We start from the raw sequence: 19,056 nt of genomic DNA on the forward strand, positions 1-19,056 counted from the left end.
TCATCACGTTGTGACAGTAAAAAGTACTTGTGTTTTTCCTGTGATAAATAAAGTTTATCTTTCAAGTGCAACATACCAAGCATCAGATTTCACTAGCTGCATGTACATATCTATGTCACAACATCTAAGGCAAAAGACGCCTGTGACGTCTTACAAAGTGTAGATGTTACAAAATCCTTTAAACCCAAGCTTAAATCTATGAAGAAAAAAATGTGGTCCGTTATAACGTTTTGTGGTACAAGTGTATCCACAGCACATTTACTGTATCAGAGAAGGTAAATAATTTCATACAGTAAGCAGTGGCTTACTGTAGGATGACGTGGGTGTTAAATAGGATTGGTTTGTGGATGGTAATGAGAGGGTGACAGATGGACATGCTGGCTTGTTTTTCTGAGGCCCTGGCGATGAAACAGCTCATAGGCCTTTCCCTTTATGTAATTTCTTTGTCGTACTCATCACTGTATCTTGCAGAAGGCAGTTTTCACTGTCACCATACTATGCGGTGCTTGGTGTTCACACCAGCATAACTTTAAAACTGAGACTGGTTTAAAAAAAAAAAAGGGATTCAGCACAAACATAAGTACTTTTAAGCAACATCCAGAAACCTGAACTCACACACCAAATACATTATGAAATGACTACAAAGACACCTTTAGAAGCCAATACTTTCATCTTTATTAATCTTGTTCTCATTTGTTTAAATAAATTTTTTACTTTGTAAAATCTCATAACGAAAACACTGAACAGGAGTGTTAAAGCCTGTCTTAATTTAAAACGAATACACAACAACAGAACATTAAAAACGTACGGCAACTCTTACTCTGCATCTGTAAACAACCCGTCCCACCCCTCCCTCCCATTCCACACAGTTTGATAAGATTTGGCATGTCCATTATCTCAACGCATATGCCTTCAGCTCTTTGTGTCATTAAAATGTTCTTTTTTATTATTGCAGGTCAGACAATAAAAAAAGACAAGTCTGCTAAAAAAAAACTTCGAATGAGAGAAAAAAAGCATTAGTGCCAATATTTCTTAACACACAGTCAGCAGTATACCGAATGCACTCAAAACTTTTTGTATAGACCTTCTGAATAGTAAGCAGCCTTGCCCACATTACGACAGGCAGTAACATGCACACACACACACAAGTTATCCTCAGCTTCACACACACACACACGCTCACACAACAACTGTGGTGGTTTAATCCACTTACTTGGTCTCAGTCTCACTCATACTTATGTCCATATAGTGTGTATGATACTGCACACAGTATTGACACATGGAGAAATGCAACATAGCCTCAAACTGCCAGCAATTTAACATCTATCACTGCAACAGTAACAAACATATTCAAGAGAGAATAACAGAGAAAGAGTGCGTGAGATACAACAGTAGGAGGTCAGCATTTTGAAAACAGAACAATGACATTTTTCAATATTTTCACTGTTCAAAAATTAAAACCATACATACAAACAAACAGAAAAAAGAAATCTAACATAATATAACACAGTAAGATACAGTTCTGTTTTCAATCAGAGCTGTTTTGCATGTGTTTGGATTCGGTCTCCGTTTTTATGGGGACGTGAATACAAACTGCACTTAAACCTCACATCATGTAGTAGTTTTAAGTTCTCTTATACGATGAAGGTAATGCTGTTTACAGTGCCCATCTGTCTGAAGGCTTGTCTGTATTTGGTGTGTGCATGTGTATGTAAATCTGTTGAAAAGTCCCCTATTTACTGAGCACATTGCAATCCAGTCAAGTCTTTCAGACCAACTGACTTTTCATTCTCTGTCAGGTTTCAAGTCTAAGCAGTTGAAATCTTCATCTGTGGAAAAAGGCTGTATACACACCTAACAGTCCCTGCATTTGTTTATGTAATAGCTTAAGTCTGGCCACAAGAATGTGTGTAAGCATGTCTCACATTTCTGCTTTGTGTGTGCACATTAATATGCATATCATGAATTTGTATGCACATGTGTATATGTGTGTTACATGAATTAATATGCATACAATATGTGTGTATGTGTGTGTATGTGTGCTATAGTAAGTACATATGTATCCCAGTGTATGTTGTTATCAGTGTGTCCAAACCTACACGTACAAACGGATGGGCCTCATCAGATAGAATCAGCTCCTCCACCAAGCAGGTCACCAGGCAACAATGCGGCAGGACTGTCCATTTGGTGCCTTTCCTCCATTTGTGGTGCCCCCCACAGGCTACTGCTAGGGTATCCTGCAGGCATGCCACCCCAGAGCCCAGACCTCCCAGACTCTACTCCACTGACACCTCCACCCTCCCCTGCTCCGTTGGTGCTCCACTGAGAAAATATCCCCAGCCCGGGTCCTTGGGCTGAAGAGGCTTCTGAAGAACTCCCTGTACCATCGAGACTCTGCCAGGCAGAGCCAGAGGATCTCGCACTACCTAGAACTGCTGCTCCACTTTCCCCTCCTCCACCACCACTTCCATTTCCACCTGAAGTTGTGCCCGCCGGTGCACGCTCATTCCCTGGGGAACTGCCTCCACTGCTGGCCACAGCTGTGCCTGTTCCAGATGAACCCTGCACCCCACTGGACGCTGCCCCTCCTGCGCTGGCCCCCTCTGCCCCTCCGGCCTGGGAATGTGCAAAATAGCGAGCGACTTCTTCCTCACTCACAAACTCCGCCAGGATTGTGGTGTTGCCCAGAACACACCTGAGAGGAAGTGACAATACAAGACTCTTTAAATCAACAGGAGCATCTTTCATGTTAAGTATATGTGCGTGTTATTAAGGTTACTGGTTAACCTACATGTGTAGTGCGCCCTGGGCCTTGGCTGCTTCCTGTCGGCTGCTGTAGCGAATCAGAGCGCTGCCCTGGGTCAGGCCAAGGTGGAAAGTCAGCAAGGGACCGTGCTGCATGCAGATAGTCCTCAGTGTGGAGCCATCAATCTACATGGAAAGAAGTATAATTGTTAAGTGTAATAGCTTGTGTGTGTGAGATAAAACAATATAACAGTAATTGCTCACAATCTTGAGTCATCAATTATAGACTGCCAGAGAGAGTTTGGAAACTCTAGGAGATTATACAACAGTGGTTACATGTATGAAGAACTTTGTATGAAAAAGTAATGTAGTTATGACTGTTCGTTGTGGCTTTATTGTTCAGTAATTCTGCCACATTTACAGTAAAATATACAAGTTGAGCAAGCCTGTGCACATGAGCACTGAGTAAGGTCAAATGGGTTATTGTAAACAAATTTTAGCCGCTAATTTAGATTTAATGCTAATTGGTTTAGTCAGAATTTAGTCATTTTTGTCTTCATAGTTTTAGCCCAGCTTTAGTCATTACATTTTAGTAACATTTAAAATGTTTTCTCTCTTTAAACTATTACAGTTATCCTCATACAGGTGTCAGATATTGACATCAACTGTGTAATCTTAGAAACACACAATTGTTTTCCGATATGCACGGCCAGTTTCACTCATAAGACGTGAAGCTAGGGGACTGGCTTTAGCCAACATGTTATCTCGTTCAGTGTTAACGTGGAAGCCAGACTCGCTCATTATTTTGATAAGCAAACTGAAAATATATTTCATGAGAAAAACTGGTTTCTTAACTAACACTACCACGGCTTGCTAGAAAATTTGCCACATACTGACATAACCTACTGCCCAGTAACACTGACTAAGGTTAGTAAATTTATATGCTACAGTTTGCTAGCTTACACAGGCATTCCTAGCAGTTTGGTACAAAGTGCATGTTCTGGTTGGGTGTATTATTCCTACTTAATTTATAGAAACAGGACATCTCTCTTTCTCCCTTTACTACAGACCACTGTGTTTTCCTTTCTGCCAAAAATAAAGCATGCTCATAGATCTAGTCTTCTTATCAGACCATTTTTCACTGTCATTATGTCGCTGTCGGTATGGGACAACATGAGAATCATTATATTTCATGTCAGTCGACCCACCTCAACCAGTGACAGGGACACACTGTTTGTATTCTGAGAAACAACTAGACACACAAGTGGGGGAAAGTATAATGAATTTTCTGAATGAACATTTTAGTTTCATCAATGAAAACAAAATGTACATCTTGTCATCAATTTTAATCATCAAAAAATCTACTTTTAGCTTGTCACGGTCTTAGTCATGGAATAATGGTTGAGTATTGTTAACAAAATTAGAAGAAAAAAAAACAATATTATTAAAACAAAAACTTTGTCCAGAGATAATTAAATATATTTAATTATATGCTTTTCCCAGAGAAGTGTCATGCAAGTCTCATTTTTGCAAATCCTAATTGATTAAATGGCTCATCCAACTTCACAATCCAATTACAGCTGGGTCATGCATCATTCCATCTAATTTGCATAAGTCAGACTGAAGGAGAATACAGATGAATGAGCACAGCAATTTACAGCTTTTGAATTCAAACCCAGTCTGCCTGGGCATCTGTTTTAATGTATAGTTATAATTATTTCTTCTATGATGAAAGATAGAAAATTTACCCTGTTTGTACTGTATTCTCCTGTTGCATCTTGTCCTCACTCTCCTGCACCAACTCAGTTTGTACACAGTATTAGTGGGAGTGACACTGCTAATATTAATACTGCTAATATATCTTTGTTATCTCCATGTAGCTTACTTCTTAGAGTTTCCACCTCTATCAAACTGTCCCTGCCTCTCTTTCACACTCCTTACCTGAGGGGTCAGGTTGCTCAGCAGCAACCAGCAGCTGCCTCTTGAGGCAACACCGTCGCTCCAAGATGCGCCTATAAAGAATAAAAGAGAAAAGAGAACTTCAAAACACAAGACTAGAATAAAATGGTCACCGGGGATGTCATAGATTATGACAAATACAGTGATCATGCAGAAGATTATCTTAACATAAAGACAACTTTCAGTAATACCTAAGTCAACATGTCACTGTCGAGATCTGTACCTACAAGGTATACAGCTGTCACAAATTTACAAATAGATATGAAATTAAATCTTTTCTCTGTAAACAGTACCTGGCCCAAATCTTGATTCTTGATTAATCCCCCCTCCTCCCCAATTCCGAGCCAATCGTGGGCCTCCGCTACCCCATGGGGAGGGTGAGGCCTGCTTCTGATTGGTTAAGCCAGGAGGGGGGCGTGGCAGCTGTGAGCTGTTGCGATTGGTCTTCCACAACTTGTTTTGTCCGATGGGCTCTGGGGGCCAGCTGGGTTTGTACTCCGAGTACTTTCCTGAAGAGGAAATGGGGAGGTGGGAGAAAGAGGGGGGAAAATAATTTTGATAAACAACACACAGAAATAGGAGTGGAGAGGACACAGGACAGTTATCTTTTCTCACATCTTTGTGGAAATGGCCTTATTTGTACACCAGTGCAATAATGGAGACGAAAGAATTTGAAAAGCAAATAATAGCAGAGCTGATCAGATAAAGGGGAAGTCAAAATGCAAAAGGAAATTTTAAAAAATGCATAATAATCAAATAAATCAAAACATATACCTGTGCTGTGTGCATTGCTGAGGGGACTGTCTGAGGCACTGTAGGGCCAGGCACCAGGTGAAGGCAGCGAGGTGTTGAGGGTGGGGTTTGGCCCTACAAAACATTAAAAGGTTATCTGAAAGCCATACATCCTGTTATAAGCAAGACAAGGCAACTATAGTACAGCTACACTGCAGATAGAGCCCCGAATGAATGTCAAACCTTTGCCCTCAGAATTTCTAACAATAAATCCCTCTGGAGCCTTAGGTTATGTCATTTACATTTACATTTTCAGTTCACCAAACTGGGACCAAATTGGAAATTGTTTTACTGCAAGTCTCATGATTTTTGAGATTTAGTGCCAATGCAAAATCCAATAGCTATGCCCAGCAAAATATCTGGCACATTCAAATACCTATGTTGTCTCGCAGTAACTGATGGTCAGAGTCGTTGAGGCTCGGGGGTCCTGGAGAGCCAAGAACACTACCAGGGGTCATGTAGGGGTCAGACTCTGGGTCTCCACTACTCTGGATCCCCTTCCAGGGCACACCAGGCTGGAACTCTGTCATAAGAACACAGAAAACTTATTGATCTATTGACATTAAATGGTACATCACTATTGCTATTCTTAAAATTACACAACAAACATACTCAAAAAGTGGTTTAGTGGTTGTGCCATGATGATTGTTGTAGATTTGTTTATTCAAGAACAATTTGACTAAACTAGACAAGACTGATCTTACATTTGTACATTATGGATTGTTTCTGAGTTATAGACATATTGAGTCCATCAATATGCATGCACACACAAACAACAGACAGGTTGACACATGTCTACTGTTCTCTACGGTCTATTCCCATTATCCTAACCCGAGGCAGTGCGTTGGCAACATGTATCAGAGGAAGACACACTCACCTGGAGGCCAGCTAGATGTGGCAGGTTTGTTCCCCATTTTACTCCCAGGGGTCCGGTGCCAGTTGTCTGCAGAGCCTTGGGGATGAATCCCCAAACTATCACCACCCAGCATTTCATACTGGGAGTAGGGGGACCCTCCTCTAACCTTTATAGAACTGGGTAAAGGACCTAGGGAACAACAAACCAAAGAGAAATAAGGTCAAACAGAACGAATGAATATGTCTCAAATCACTTTTCATTCAGATACACTGTGAAAGAAGGTGATACCAACGCAGTTAGGACCAGATTGACAACAGCCTGAGAGGTGGGCTTTCCCTAAGTGTCAATTTTGCCTTTGCAAAAATCAGGTTACACACCATCTGTTAACCTACCATTCTTGTGAAGGGTTGTGTCAGGGGGAGATGGAGCTGGGGAGTGTCCCTCCATCATCCATTTGAAGCGGGATTGTTGTCCTCCTGTGTCCTTCATCCCTCCCATCATGGGACTAAGCTCGAGTCCTGACAGGTTACCACCGGGGGCAAGCCCTGAAATAGAAAAACAAACACTCATGGACATGTAACATTTTATTAATATTCAGTTCAATACAGCCTTTGCCACAGCTGGCAGGTGTATTTTATTCTAGAGTCTGTGTTCAGTATCACTGGGATTACACCACGACTAGGGGCTGTTTAAAAAAGGAACAATGTCTTTATAGCAATCATGATTACAAAGGTAACATGCTTGTGTTTACACAAATTAGATTTAACTGGATAGCTCTTATTATTTTACCTTGAGATACAGATTAGTGACAGAATTCTGACTATTCTTGCAGGTGGGCAAGGCTGTATACAATTAACCCAGGGCATATTTGATTCAAAATATCTTCTTTTGGGGATGTCATGTACCTTAGGATAGCATTCCAAAATGTTACTTTGGTAGTCTAACAAATATAAAACCTGATACCTGAAAGTGGTCGTGTTATACATTTTGGGTTTTTTCATGTACTTCAGTGTGTTACACATATTTTTGTGCATGTATTTAGCTCCTGGGCCACTCCAGTAACTTTACAAACTTAAGAATGTGTGAATTTTACTACAGACTGCATTATCAATGAGGGCTGATACCAGGTACACTACAAAAACAACAGTATTAGGGCACCTGACCATTATACCAGCAGGGACTTTAAAGACATTCCATTCTAAATACACAGACAGCTTTGCAGCTATAACAGCTTCCACTATTCTGGGAAGGCTTTCCACAATATTTTGGAGTGTGTCTGTGGAAATTTTTGCCCACACATGCAGTAGAACAATAATGATGTTGGGCACTGATGTTGGACCAAAAGGTCTGGCTCACAATCTCTGTTCCAGTTCATCCCAAAGGTGTTGGATGTGGTTGAGGTCAGGAATCTGTGTGGGTGAGTCAAGTTCTTCCACACCAAACTCATCCAGCCATGTCTTTATGGACTTTGCTTTGTGTACCACAGTCATGCTGGAATAGAAAAGGACCTTCCCAAAACTGTTACCACAAAGTTGGAAGCATAGCATTGACCAAAATGTCTTGGTATGCTGAAGTATTAAGATTTCCCTTCACTGTAAGTAAGGGGTCAAACCCAACCCCTGCAAAACCCAAAATCAGCAAAATCCCAATACTTTTGTCTATATAGTGTATCTGTGATCTGAACCTTGCAAGCTGCAAGTGTTTAGCTGTTAATTCTTTAGACTAGCCTGTTGAATGATGTGTCAGCATGTTGTGCAGCTAATAAGATAGTGTGGGATGATGTTGGACTAATGTTGTAATATTGGGGGACAGTCAAGAGAGACTGCGCTGTGCAAGGTCAGATCTGGTGCTACAGCAAGGTGTGTTTTTTTTAACATGAAAACATGTAAACTTATTTTAGTTGACACCAAAAATAGTTATTCTGTTGACGACATCACATCTAACAGAGTCTAACCCACAAGTATTTTTCCTCTTGCACTCACCAGAGTACATCCCTTGTGTTTTGGCATGAAGCTCTGATAAGGGTCCCCCCATTCCAGGATGTGGAAGGAGGTCTACCATGGGCTGTTTGGACAGACCTCCTCCCAGGTGAGAGGGGGAAAGTTTGGAGCTCCCTCCTCCTGCTCCTGTTCCTCCAACGGCACCCTGCTGATGCTGTCTCTGCTGCTGCAGAATAGCCATAATCCTTGCCAGCTGAGACGGACAAGATTCAAGAAAATACACCACTATTAGAATAACTGCTAAGTACAGTGAATGGTCACGAATTGTTCTGACGCATTAACACCATATTTACCAACATTTAGAGTTCTGAAGGATTCAATTTACATGATAGATGGGTACAATGCAGTCACATTAATGAGGTGCTAGAGGGCTTAATTTATTGAATCACAGAATATGTAAGGTCTTTATATTTTTGTGTACTTCTCAACTACATCTCCACTTATCCAACCAAGTTAAAAAGAAAAACAACTTCTAAACAGTTTGGACTACATCCCATTTAGTACTGAGTACTAGTATTAAGAAACAACAAACAATAGTAATAGTGGAAGTCCTACTGACATTGTACGGTATGGTAGAACATGATCATGCTCACCTGCTGTGGGTCTGGCTGCTGCCTGAGAGGCTGAGGCTGAGGGAACTTCCTCTGGTTCTGCAGAAGCTGCTGCTGCTGCTGTTGTTGTAGCAGGAGCTGACAAGCCTGTGAGATGGTGGACAGAAATGGAGGTAAACAAAGAATACATAGGCTAGTACTTACATACAGACACAGTAAGTATGTTATTAGGGGGTGGTGATGTTATGATTCATCACAGGGCCACACTATAGCAGATAAAATAAACAACAATGAAATATTTATTTCAATGTGATGTATCAATCTGTCAATTAAAATTCTAACATTTAGTCACATACCAGATGGAACTGCTGCATGTGGGGGTAAATGTTGCTGAGCATTGCTAGCTGCTGCGGGGAAATCTGAGGAGGGAACACTCCTCCGCCAACACTTCCAACACTGCCAACACCTCCTACTCCTCCAACCACTCCACCCACACTGCCACCAGGAGAGGGCATCTGCTTCAGCATAGGACCCGGCACCTGCATGTCACAGGAATGTCTTTCGATTTAACTGCTGATACAGACACTTGAAGACATAATATGAGAAGCACAGGCACTGCATTCATCGAGGTCCATTCATTCTAAATTTATGAATAGGAATAAAACAATTTAAATTTAGTTTTAGAAATGACCTTGCACACCGTCACAGGTCACATGTGCAAAGCACCAGGAACTATTAGCAGGGAAGAATCCAATTTTGAACAGGCCCTGCCTACAAAATGGCATCTTCTCAATAGAGAACCTTAAGATGCATTAAGTGTGGGACTGCAAACAATTAGACAATGTTACAAGGTGTCTGAAAAACATAACTTAGTAATGCTGGAAAAACAAAAGCATTAAATAAATAGTTAATATACAGTACACACTAAATAAGTAAAATTAAGCTCATCATTACATGTCACACATTATGTTAGTTGCTCTTGAAAAACTACCCTCTCGCCTAAATGTCACACACATTTATTTAACACATAAAGCAATCAGACAATCAATATCACTATGGTTTGTTCTATATCATGTTGTATATCATTTTAGTGACGTGCTGCACCAACATTGTGGACAACAAACAGTCAGTACTGAAAATCAGACATTTTATGTGAAGTCAAAATTTGTACAATTCAGGACACTCTCGAAAATATTCATCATAACTAGTTACATCACAAACAGAAGTCAACAAACCTGAGCAGACAGGAACTGATGAGGCACTTGAGCACGTAACCCTTGGGAAGGGTTCACTGGATGCATGCCAGGCTGGTGCATCCCTCGAGGGGGAGGCATCCCTCCACCACTGCCAACAAACACTCCATGACCACCCATCTGGAGTGCAATGAGAAACATACAAAAATAACAATGTAATTGCAGAGAAGTCTTCTCATCTCATAATAATTTTTTAACATCCTCAAGTTAGCACAACTCACACTTTTTAACATCAATGTAACAGATACTAGAGGTGCACTGATTGCAATTTTTTGTCCGATTCAGATTTTCTTTCTCAGAACAAAAATTGACAAAAAACAAATGAAAACCAACTTTTCTTTAGTGTAAAATTTTACTTTCATAATGAAAGGAATGATTAAACTATACAATTTCCTCTTAAAATAAAGCAAATGGAAAGAGCTACAAATAACAAATAACTGAAAATGAGCTGTGCACTAAACGTTATCTGACATATTTTACTTTACCAAACAAAATCAGGTGCAACAGATTTATTTAACAAAACAGATGTCAGTTACTCATTTTACAGTATGATTATAAATTCACCAGGGCTCAGGTAATTTATCAGATTTCTGAAGCCTCTATTCTCAACTACGGCTGATCAAACAGGGTCATGAATTCCATAATTGTCTGCATGGGCCGCTGTGCGTATGTGTAAAAAGGACCAACTTGGATTTGGAGATACAAGTAACTGACTGGCCGGTCTCTGATCTGGGCTGAGAACCATGAAAATTGGCCAGTTGGTATATCTCTAGCAGATACTGATGATATTTAAGTTAAAATAATACAAAATGATAGTTCACATTAAAAATGGAAGGTCTGTGAAGTATCTTGACACTAGTTAGCAATATAAACGCATCCATACCTTTTCACCATAGAGCCCCATGTCAGCAGGACCCATGTCTTTGGAACTAGGTATGCGGTAACCTCCTCCACCTCTTCCTCCTCTGCGCATCTCCCCATTATAGTCACTTATACCTCTCTTGTCTCCTTCCATCTTTTTGTCAACACTTGGGTCATCTCCCTAAGAAACAACAATTTTTTGACAGGACAGTAACAGAGGCCTCATTGACAATCCATCCATCATAATAACTTTAATTAATTATATTATTATTTTATATATATAATTTTTACAATTCTAATTATCAATGTGGGTGAAAGTTCTGATTAAGAGCATTTTGATTTAAAAAAAAAAAGACAGATGACAGATAAAACATTTGAAATTGCATTTCTAGCTGTTTTCAATAGCTAGAAGTTTTAAGATTATTTTTTCACAAAACATCTTACCAGAAGACCCATGTTTGAAAACTGACGTGACACTGGGTTCATCCAGCTGTCCCCTCCTCCACTCTTTAGAAAAGAAATGCAGACATTCAAAAGTCAGTCAAAAAAAAAGAGAAAGGGAAAATAACTCAGTACTGTGGAAAGTTACTAAACAAACGTCTTTGTCTCAGTACAAAGAACCACATGAGACCATGTATAGTTTGTGTCCCAGACCCTCCTTTTCCCAACCTTGATGTTGCCTCTTTTCCCTCCATGAGTGTGACCCCAGCCTCCAGAGTTGAATGAGGAGCTGCTTCCCTGGGAACCAGTGCTGTTCCAAACTGCTCCACCACCATCATCTTCCTCATCCCAGCTGGGGTGACGAGAGGCTGAAACAGAGCCTTCTCCCTTCCCACCCCAGCTTTCCATTGACTTGGCACCTGCAGCAAAATCAAATCAAATGATTATGACAATGTTGGCAGTCATTTCTCTACATTTCCTCTGTTGGAAAAATGCTGAATATCATTCAGATTGAAAGATGTGAACATTTATTTGACGACATGACATTATAATGTTAATTTGAGACCCAGCAACATGTCTCAGAATGAAAGGAGAGCATCAAGAAAGTGTAATATTTTGAATTGTGCACATTTTTTTCTATTCTTACCAGGTTTACCAGGGTTAGGCGAAGGGTTACCCCAGCCAGATGCCTTGGGAGGTTCATCTGGATCACCCCAACCTGTTGCAGTATCTGACACCTGGCCCCAAGCAGCTGTACCATTATCCACAGACTGTGCACTTCCTCCCCACATTCCTGGACCTGGAGATTAAAGAAATTGAACACTGCCATTTAGAATGTGCTGAAGTGAAGTTAAAGGTGGCATTCTAAGAGCAAGCACCTATGAGGTGTAATGAGGCTGAAATTAATATTAATTAATACTATTAATTAATATTGCGGTGCTCTGTCACTACTTCTAATATAAACTGCTGTCAGAGTACAGAAATGCAGTACTTTAACACTTCAAATGCTGATGCTCACTCTGCCTTAATTGTAGCTTGCCAAATGCATTCAAAAAAAAAAAAAATTGTACACCACATGCTTACCAACTGCAGCATTGCTTGGGTTTGTGTCCCTGCTGTGCTGCATCCCAGGCTGCCTTCTAGGTGGTTGTTGCTGTATGGATGGTATAGCCTGCGGACCGTGGCTTTGGTCGGGTGTAGCACTGTTTTTGTCCCACAAATTCACATTCTTGTTGTTGTAGCGGGTTGGGTCTCCCCAAGCTGAAGTGCCATCATCAATTTCCATTTTGCGACTGATGGACTGAGGGGAAGGTTCTTCCCAGCCACTGGGCTCCAGGGAGTCACCACCACCTCCAGAGATTTGGGGGATTGGGCCCGAGGTCCACCCTGAACTTTGGTTCTGATTCTTGGATGGTGGACCTCCAACACCAGACCGACTGCTCCACCCTCCTTGCATGGGAACTCCTTGTGGTTGCTGGCCCTGCGATTGGTGCTGCTGTTGATTTGGGGCTTTCATTGGTGCCACTTGGCTGTTTGGTATCTGTGCTGCTGCTGTGTGTGGCTGGGCACTCCCCCAGTCTTGGTGGGATTTGCCCCCACCTACATCTCCTCCTCCCCATCCTCCTCGCTGAGATCCCCCTTCTTCCAAATTACCCCAGGAAGATCCCTCGTCAGAGTTGCTTCCACCTCGGCAGCGGCCATCACCACTCCCACCTCTGGATATAGAATCTCTCTGTCCCCAGTCTCCACCCCCTCCACACTGTCCTCCCCAGCCACCTGCCTCCCCTCTTCCAGTTCCCTTCCATCCTCCTGTCCGGCTCCGTTTATCCTCTGTACCATCCGTCCACCCACTCCCCTGCTCTCCAAAGTCTCTCCAGTTCCCTCCTCTACCTCGGTTATCCCCCCATTGCTGTTCTTCAGTCCCCCAACCTTTGCCCTGCCTTTCGGTTGGGAGTTCACCCCAGCCTCCAGCAGCCTTCCCCTGGTTGTTATCCATATCTTCTTCTGGCGTTTCTGTGCTACCAGTCATGTGAGGACCACAGGTGGACTGTGTAGCACCACCATCCCAGCCATCCCTCACTGTGGCAGGGCCAGAGCTCAGGCTGGTCGTGTGACTGCCAGCAGATAGTTCATTATTTACCGAACTGGTGTTAGATGGGTACCCTGGGCCGCGACTAGTGGTAGTGTTCATTGGTGTTGATGAGAATGCAGAGGAAGATGAAGTGCTTCTTTCATTCCTATTTCCTACTCCTCTTGTGGTGTCCAGGTCCCAGGCCACATTCTGTCGGATCTGGGTCTGCCCCCAGCCTGTGTTAGACAGAACCCTGGGGTCCAGATCAGATCGATTGAGCATGCTGAGTAAGGCCACTTCAGCACCGGAATTCTTGTCGGTATTGTGGTGTGCAGTCGAGGCTCCTTCCCGCTTTTGTCTGTCATCACTCTCTCCTCCACCACTTCCAGCTATGGACCCTCCTCCGCTAGAGGATGAGGGTCCTGCACCTCCAGTGCCTCCACCCAGCCCACCCCACTCCCCACCTGCACTGTCCCCACTTTCTGTCCCTTTCTGATTGTCCCATGCTTTTGTCATAGTTGCAAACTTTGGTGAGGCAGGGTCCTGCAAAACGCTGCCACCAATACCTATACTGCCTCCACTACTGCTGCTGTTACTGCTCTCATCTCCTATTCCACCCTCTATTGCTAAGTTACTTGAACTTGCACCTCCCACTGTGCCAGCCCAGTCTGCTTCTGAACTGCCTCCTTCCCACACTCCCTGAGATACCACTGGGGTATTTGAGTCATCATCGTTTTCCCTGCCCCACCCTGCCTTGTCACCCTGGCTACCAAAACCCCACACATTCCCTTCCTGCCCCTGAGCTACAGTCCCTCCCCCACCCCATCCATCCACCTGTGAGGCACCTCCACTGGGGTCAGGGGACACTGGAGGCATGGATCTCCAAGAAGAAGAGGCAACAGAGGAGGAAGTGGAAGAGCCAGAATTATTACCACTCCCTTCTGCTTCAACACTAGCAACCTGACAGTCCCTCTCATCGCCACCTTCTTGATTTGGTCCTGCTCCTCGTGCTTCTCCACCTGAACCCAACTCTGGCCCAAGGCCACCTAAGTGCTGCTGCTGCTGTTCTCCACTGCTGGCTCCCAGAGCTGTCTCAGTGTGCTGCTGATGGAGACCAGTTTGATTCACAGATGAAAGAGAATGGGAGGAGATGAGGGTGGTGCTGGCAGAGAATGAGGAAGTTGGAGTAATGGACGAATGTAGTGGAAGGCCATCGCTAGCCGAAGTTGATGTTCCACCCTGTACCAGGGCAGGCCAGGCGGAGGGGTTCATGCTGGGGTTGAAATTGGCACCAGGGACACTACTGCTGCCACTCACAGGGCTCTCCTGAGGCCCAGGAAGATGGGAGACTTTGGAATTGTAAAATGCTGCTGATCCTAGCCCTGCCTCCACCTGAGAGGAGGTGGAAGAGCCCCACACACCAACACTTGACTGAACACATTCATTAAGCGAGGAAGAGGAGGAAAGAGGAGAAGAGCGAGGTGAGGAAGGATTGTCCATGTTCCCTGCTCCTCCTCCTACCGCTCCTCCCTTCGGCTGGATGTTTCTCTCACTCCATGAGGCACTACTGTTGTTGTTACCGGGGCTGTCTTGCTCCTGCACCTCTCCTCCAGCCCCATCAGAACCCAATTTGGCCCCACCTAGGATGCTAGGCCAGTCCCCCAGGTCAGTCCCATCCACAATCACCTTCCCGCAGCCCTGAGAAGAGGACGGGCTGCCAGAGCCTGCCCCCCAAGTGGAATTTGCATAAGTTGAAGTAGTAGTAGTAGAAGACGACGACGAAGACAGAGCAGCGACACATAATGAGGATGAGGAGGAGTTGGGGGGTACGGCAGAGGATGAATCCAGGTTTGAATCTATACAGACAAAATTAAGAGCATTCATTTTAAGTGACAATTAATGACTTGCAGATCATATCAACTGGCAGGGCCATTACTCACTGTTGCAGAATACAACTTCACAGCTATGACTATAGTGTAGTTATAATGTCAGCTGGATGGATTTTATGCTCTATAAAATCTTTTTCATGGCTACTGGATAAAAACTGTAAAATGCAGCGCAGTGTTTGTAAAATTCTTGGACAGTTGCTACTTAAAGAAAGAAGATGGTGGACTACATATCAAACTTGTTCATCTATTTTCATTTTGAAACATCAACCTACCTGTGCCTCCAGCTGTGTTTGCATTGGGGTTATCTGCTCCCTGTGAGGAAAGAGGCGGGGTGGCTACCCAGCCACTGCCTCCTCCTGCACCCCCTTCCCCTCCTCCTACTCCTCCCCCCAGCAGCATGGAGGACAGCGGTGGCTGACCCCTCTTCAGTAGCACTTTGTGATCCTGCTGGCAGCGAAATCTCGGTGGAACCTCTCTGGACATGTATCGCTGCTGCTGGGAGGTCTGGCTTCCAGAGGGGGAGGAGGAGGGCTGTCCGTTGGCCACAGCAGTCCGCTGCTTTGCATTGTTCCCGCCACCAGGAGGAACTTGTGCAGAAACGCTGGCTGCACCAGGACTTGGGGATGAGGGGGCAACAGGGCCAGGGCTGGGTGACACTGAGCCTGGGGTGGTGAGCAACTGGGAACAGGAGGGCTTGGCTGATTCTGGCACTGAAATACACAAATAATGAAGAATGTGAATTACTGATAGAAAGAGGATGTGGGTATGTCACTCAACTGTAGGTAGGTTATGTTACTCTATAGTCAACAATTTAAAAAAAAAAATAAACAAAAAGGTTAAAGTATCTTAAGTATGAGCAAGCATGTGCAAAATCCTATAAAACAATTCCCTTGGTCATCACAATACATTATATGTATTACAAGAAAAAGGAACTGCTGAATAAAGCATAAGACGTAGACATTATGTCACTGACATTACCTTGATATCTTTATTGAACAGAGAATGATAAATGACTGTGATGATGACAAAAACAACAGAAAAAAATAACATACCTTTGATTTTCTGCTCTGACACCTAAAATAGAGATAATAAGTAAATCAGATGCAAAGCAGAAGAGAATTTGCTCATGGAAAAAAGAACTACACAAAAAGGCTACACTTTTTTGGGGTTTTCACATCACTACCTAAATACATCCGTGTAGACCTTAATAGGGTTCAGTCTTGCTACTGAAACTTACAAAATACAATATCTGCACGCTGTTTAAGCAAACATGATCACATGACACTGGATATTCATTTTACAATTTCTAAATATGAAAAATCCATCCCAAAGCTCTATAAATTCAGTTACTTAATGAAGCAGTGAAAATGGCAAACTGGTTTTGAAATGTATCCGTTCCAATTCAACAACAATACTGGCAAAGTAAGTGGTAGTAATATGTAAGTGGGAATATCACACAGATTCTTTGCAAAATATATATATGAAAAAAATCAGATTTTTGGCAACACTGTTTACCTTCTGAGAGCTTTCCCTTTTCTTTTTATCTTCTTTCTTTTTTTTCTTGTCTTCCATGAACTACTGTTCCCTTTCCTGATTCTCCTGTCTGTTAAGAGAAATGTACATATTCAATTATTTATGTTATACTTCAGGTCATACTGAAAGGAATTTAATGCCAACAAAAGTATACCCTTTCATACACACACAAAGACTTTGAATCAAAATTAATCGTACATTTTCTATCAGATTGCTGTCATGTATTTTCCTGTATAATGCTGTGAAGACTGTAATGTTAACCACGGGGAGACAGCTTGAAAACAGCCCTTGGTAGCCTAGCTTCTCTGCATAATTCATCAACCAGCAAACAATTGCGATTCCAACCAAGAGACCAAGACAGGTAGCAGCCAAACAAACAAGTGATTTCAAACTCTAATAGATCTCTGGAATATTCAAGTTATTCTGCATTGTGGTAACAACAGCATGACCCACCGAACCCTGGCTTAAATATGACAATACGACACGATCTATGCAGCATTAAGAAGGCTCTCACTGACCTCTCATCTGCCAAAAGTAAGCCTGAAATAAGCAAATACAAAACTCATGCCCAAGTAAGGCCGTGTTTGTGGGAGACAAACATACTACAGAGGGTTGAGAAACAACGGTTATATGTGGAAAAGTAAGGGATCTCAAATACCAGTGAGCTCTTAATACGACTGGGCCCAGTGTTTCTGCTAGCTAAGCTGCGTATAATTAGCACCATGTCACACAGCGCTAATGTAAGTTAACTGGACCACTTAGGGTTTTAACCCTTACTTGTACCCTACATAAATGCGCCAACTGACACAGTCTTATGTTGTTTGTGAGAAGCCTTACGATGCAGATATTTGCAGTCGCATAAGGAAAAAAACAAACAAACCGAATTTCATGTAAATCAACAGATCAGTAAGGAATAGCTGTGCAGCCATTAAAGGCCACGAGAAAAGCTTCACTCGGGTGAGCACCCAGCTAATTCTAGTTGAGTTTACACCAGCTGGTAAGCGCTGTGCCATGACCTGAAGAGCCGGTCGGCTGTCCCAGAGCGAGGTGCCTCTGCCGCTCCGCGCAACGAATCTAACCTCTACGCAGTTGACTGCAGACAACAGGCACGTCATATTAGCTAACAACATCCTCCTTGTTTCAAAACATGGAGCATTTCATTCACCCAATGTACTCTTATAATTCGAAACTTTACCACACTAGTAACAAGTCAGTGAACATACTGCTAGCACGCTGGTTCATTAGTTGTAACAGTCGACAGAGCCAAATCTAACGACGAACTTCAGTGACGTTTCTCCAGCATTGCAAGCCCTAGCAAGCGAAGCTCCTCTAGAACTGAAACCCAATGTTGGCTGGGCAAATGCGGAAATACCCAAAGGTATTAATCAGCGCATTAATAATGAAAGCTACTGAAGAGTATGACGTTTATACTGAATACTCACCTCGGGAATCACATAGGACATAAAGTGCTTCTGTGCAAAAATTCTTGCAGACCTATCGCTAGCAGGCTAGCAAGGTAGCTAGCCTAGCGAGCTAGTTCTTCGAGGCTTCCAAGGCTAAATTGAATAAGAAATGACATCACCGAGAGGCGAATTGTTAATCGTAGAAAAATTGAGGAAAGGCGAGTATCGTTTTTTGAGCGACCGTAGTTCTCAGGCTGTAAACAAAACATGCATAACCCTTTGATGACTGTCAGACGCTGTATGATCGGTTAGTTTACTATCGGCCATTTTGCTTCTGTGTGAAGGTTTAGCCAGCATATGATTTCACGAAGCTGGTTGTTGATCAGAGAGGGGAGGAGGAGCAGGGCGCGTACCGACACCGTCCACCAGGGGGCGACTCATAACTGGAACATGACGTCATGCACGAGAGGCATAAATAAGTAAACAAGTGGGTCAAAATCTGTGATGTTACCAGCAAAACAGTTCGAGTTGCACTTTTAAAACTACAACTAGAACACAATGAGCCTTTTTACGTGTTTTTGCTATCAATTCCATGTATGAAAAATCACAAATTTCTATATTTTTAGAATTTGAATGTTAGGTAAAAGTATTGTGGTAGTTTCAGGTAGTTTTGAAATTTTGCTCCAGAGGAAAAAGCATATT

General features: G+C 42.8%; 1 protein-coding gene across 2 annotated transcripts; it reads right to left on the reverse strand.

Moving 5' to 3' along the window:
• Positions 1–651: 651 nt before the first annotated feature.
• Positions 652–18,734, reverse strand: LOC124073222 (trinucleotide repeat-containing gene 6B protein-like). Of its 2 annotated transcripts, XM_046415305.1 has the most exons (21): positions 18,394–18,733; positions 16,934–17,021; positions 16,471–16,492; positions 15,691–16,128; positions 12,542–15,385; positions 12,105–12,257; positions 11,687–11,877; positions 11,462–11,524; positions 11,040–11,198; positions 10,139–10,276; positions 9,260–9,442; positions 8,946–9,050; positions 8,335–8,545; positions 6,745–6,897; positions 6,374–6,541; positions 5,873–6,019; positions 5,479–5,571; positions 4,998–5,213; positions 4,687–4,757; positions 2,792–2,931; positions 652–2,695 (listed from the first exon to the last, which is right to left on the reverse strand). In XM_046415305.1, exons 2-21 carry the CDS (start codon positions 16,988–16,990, stop codon positions 2,122–2,124), a joined length of 6,126 nt encoding a protein of 2,041 aa, XP_046271261.1. In that variant the 5' UTR covers positions 16,991–17,021; positions 18,394–18,733; the 3' UTR covers positions 652–2,121. The 2 variants fall into 2 exon arrangements, 1 of the variants encoding a protein (XP_046271261.1); XR_006845661.1 differs by lacking the exon at positions 652–2,695 and having other exon boundaries at positions 2,869–2,931; positions 4,896–5,213; positions 18,394–18,734.
• Positions 18,735–19,056: the final 322 nt, after the last annotated feature.

Source organism: Scatophagus argus, chromosome 16 (assembly GCF_020382885.2).
Source record: "Scatophagus argus isolate fScaArg1 chromosome 16, fScaArg1.pri, whole genome shotgun sequence".
NCBI lineage: Eukaryota > Metazoa > Chordata > Actinopteri > Scatophagidae > Scatophagus > Scatophagus argus.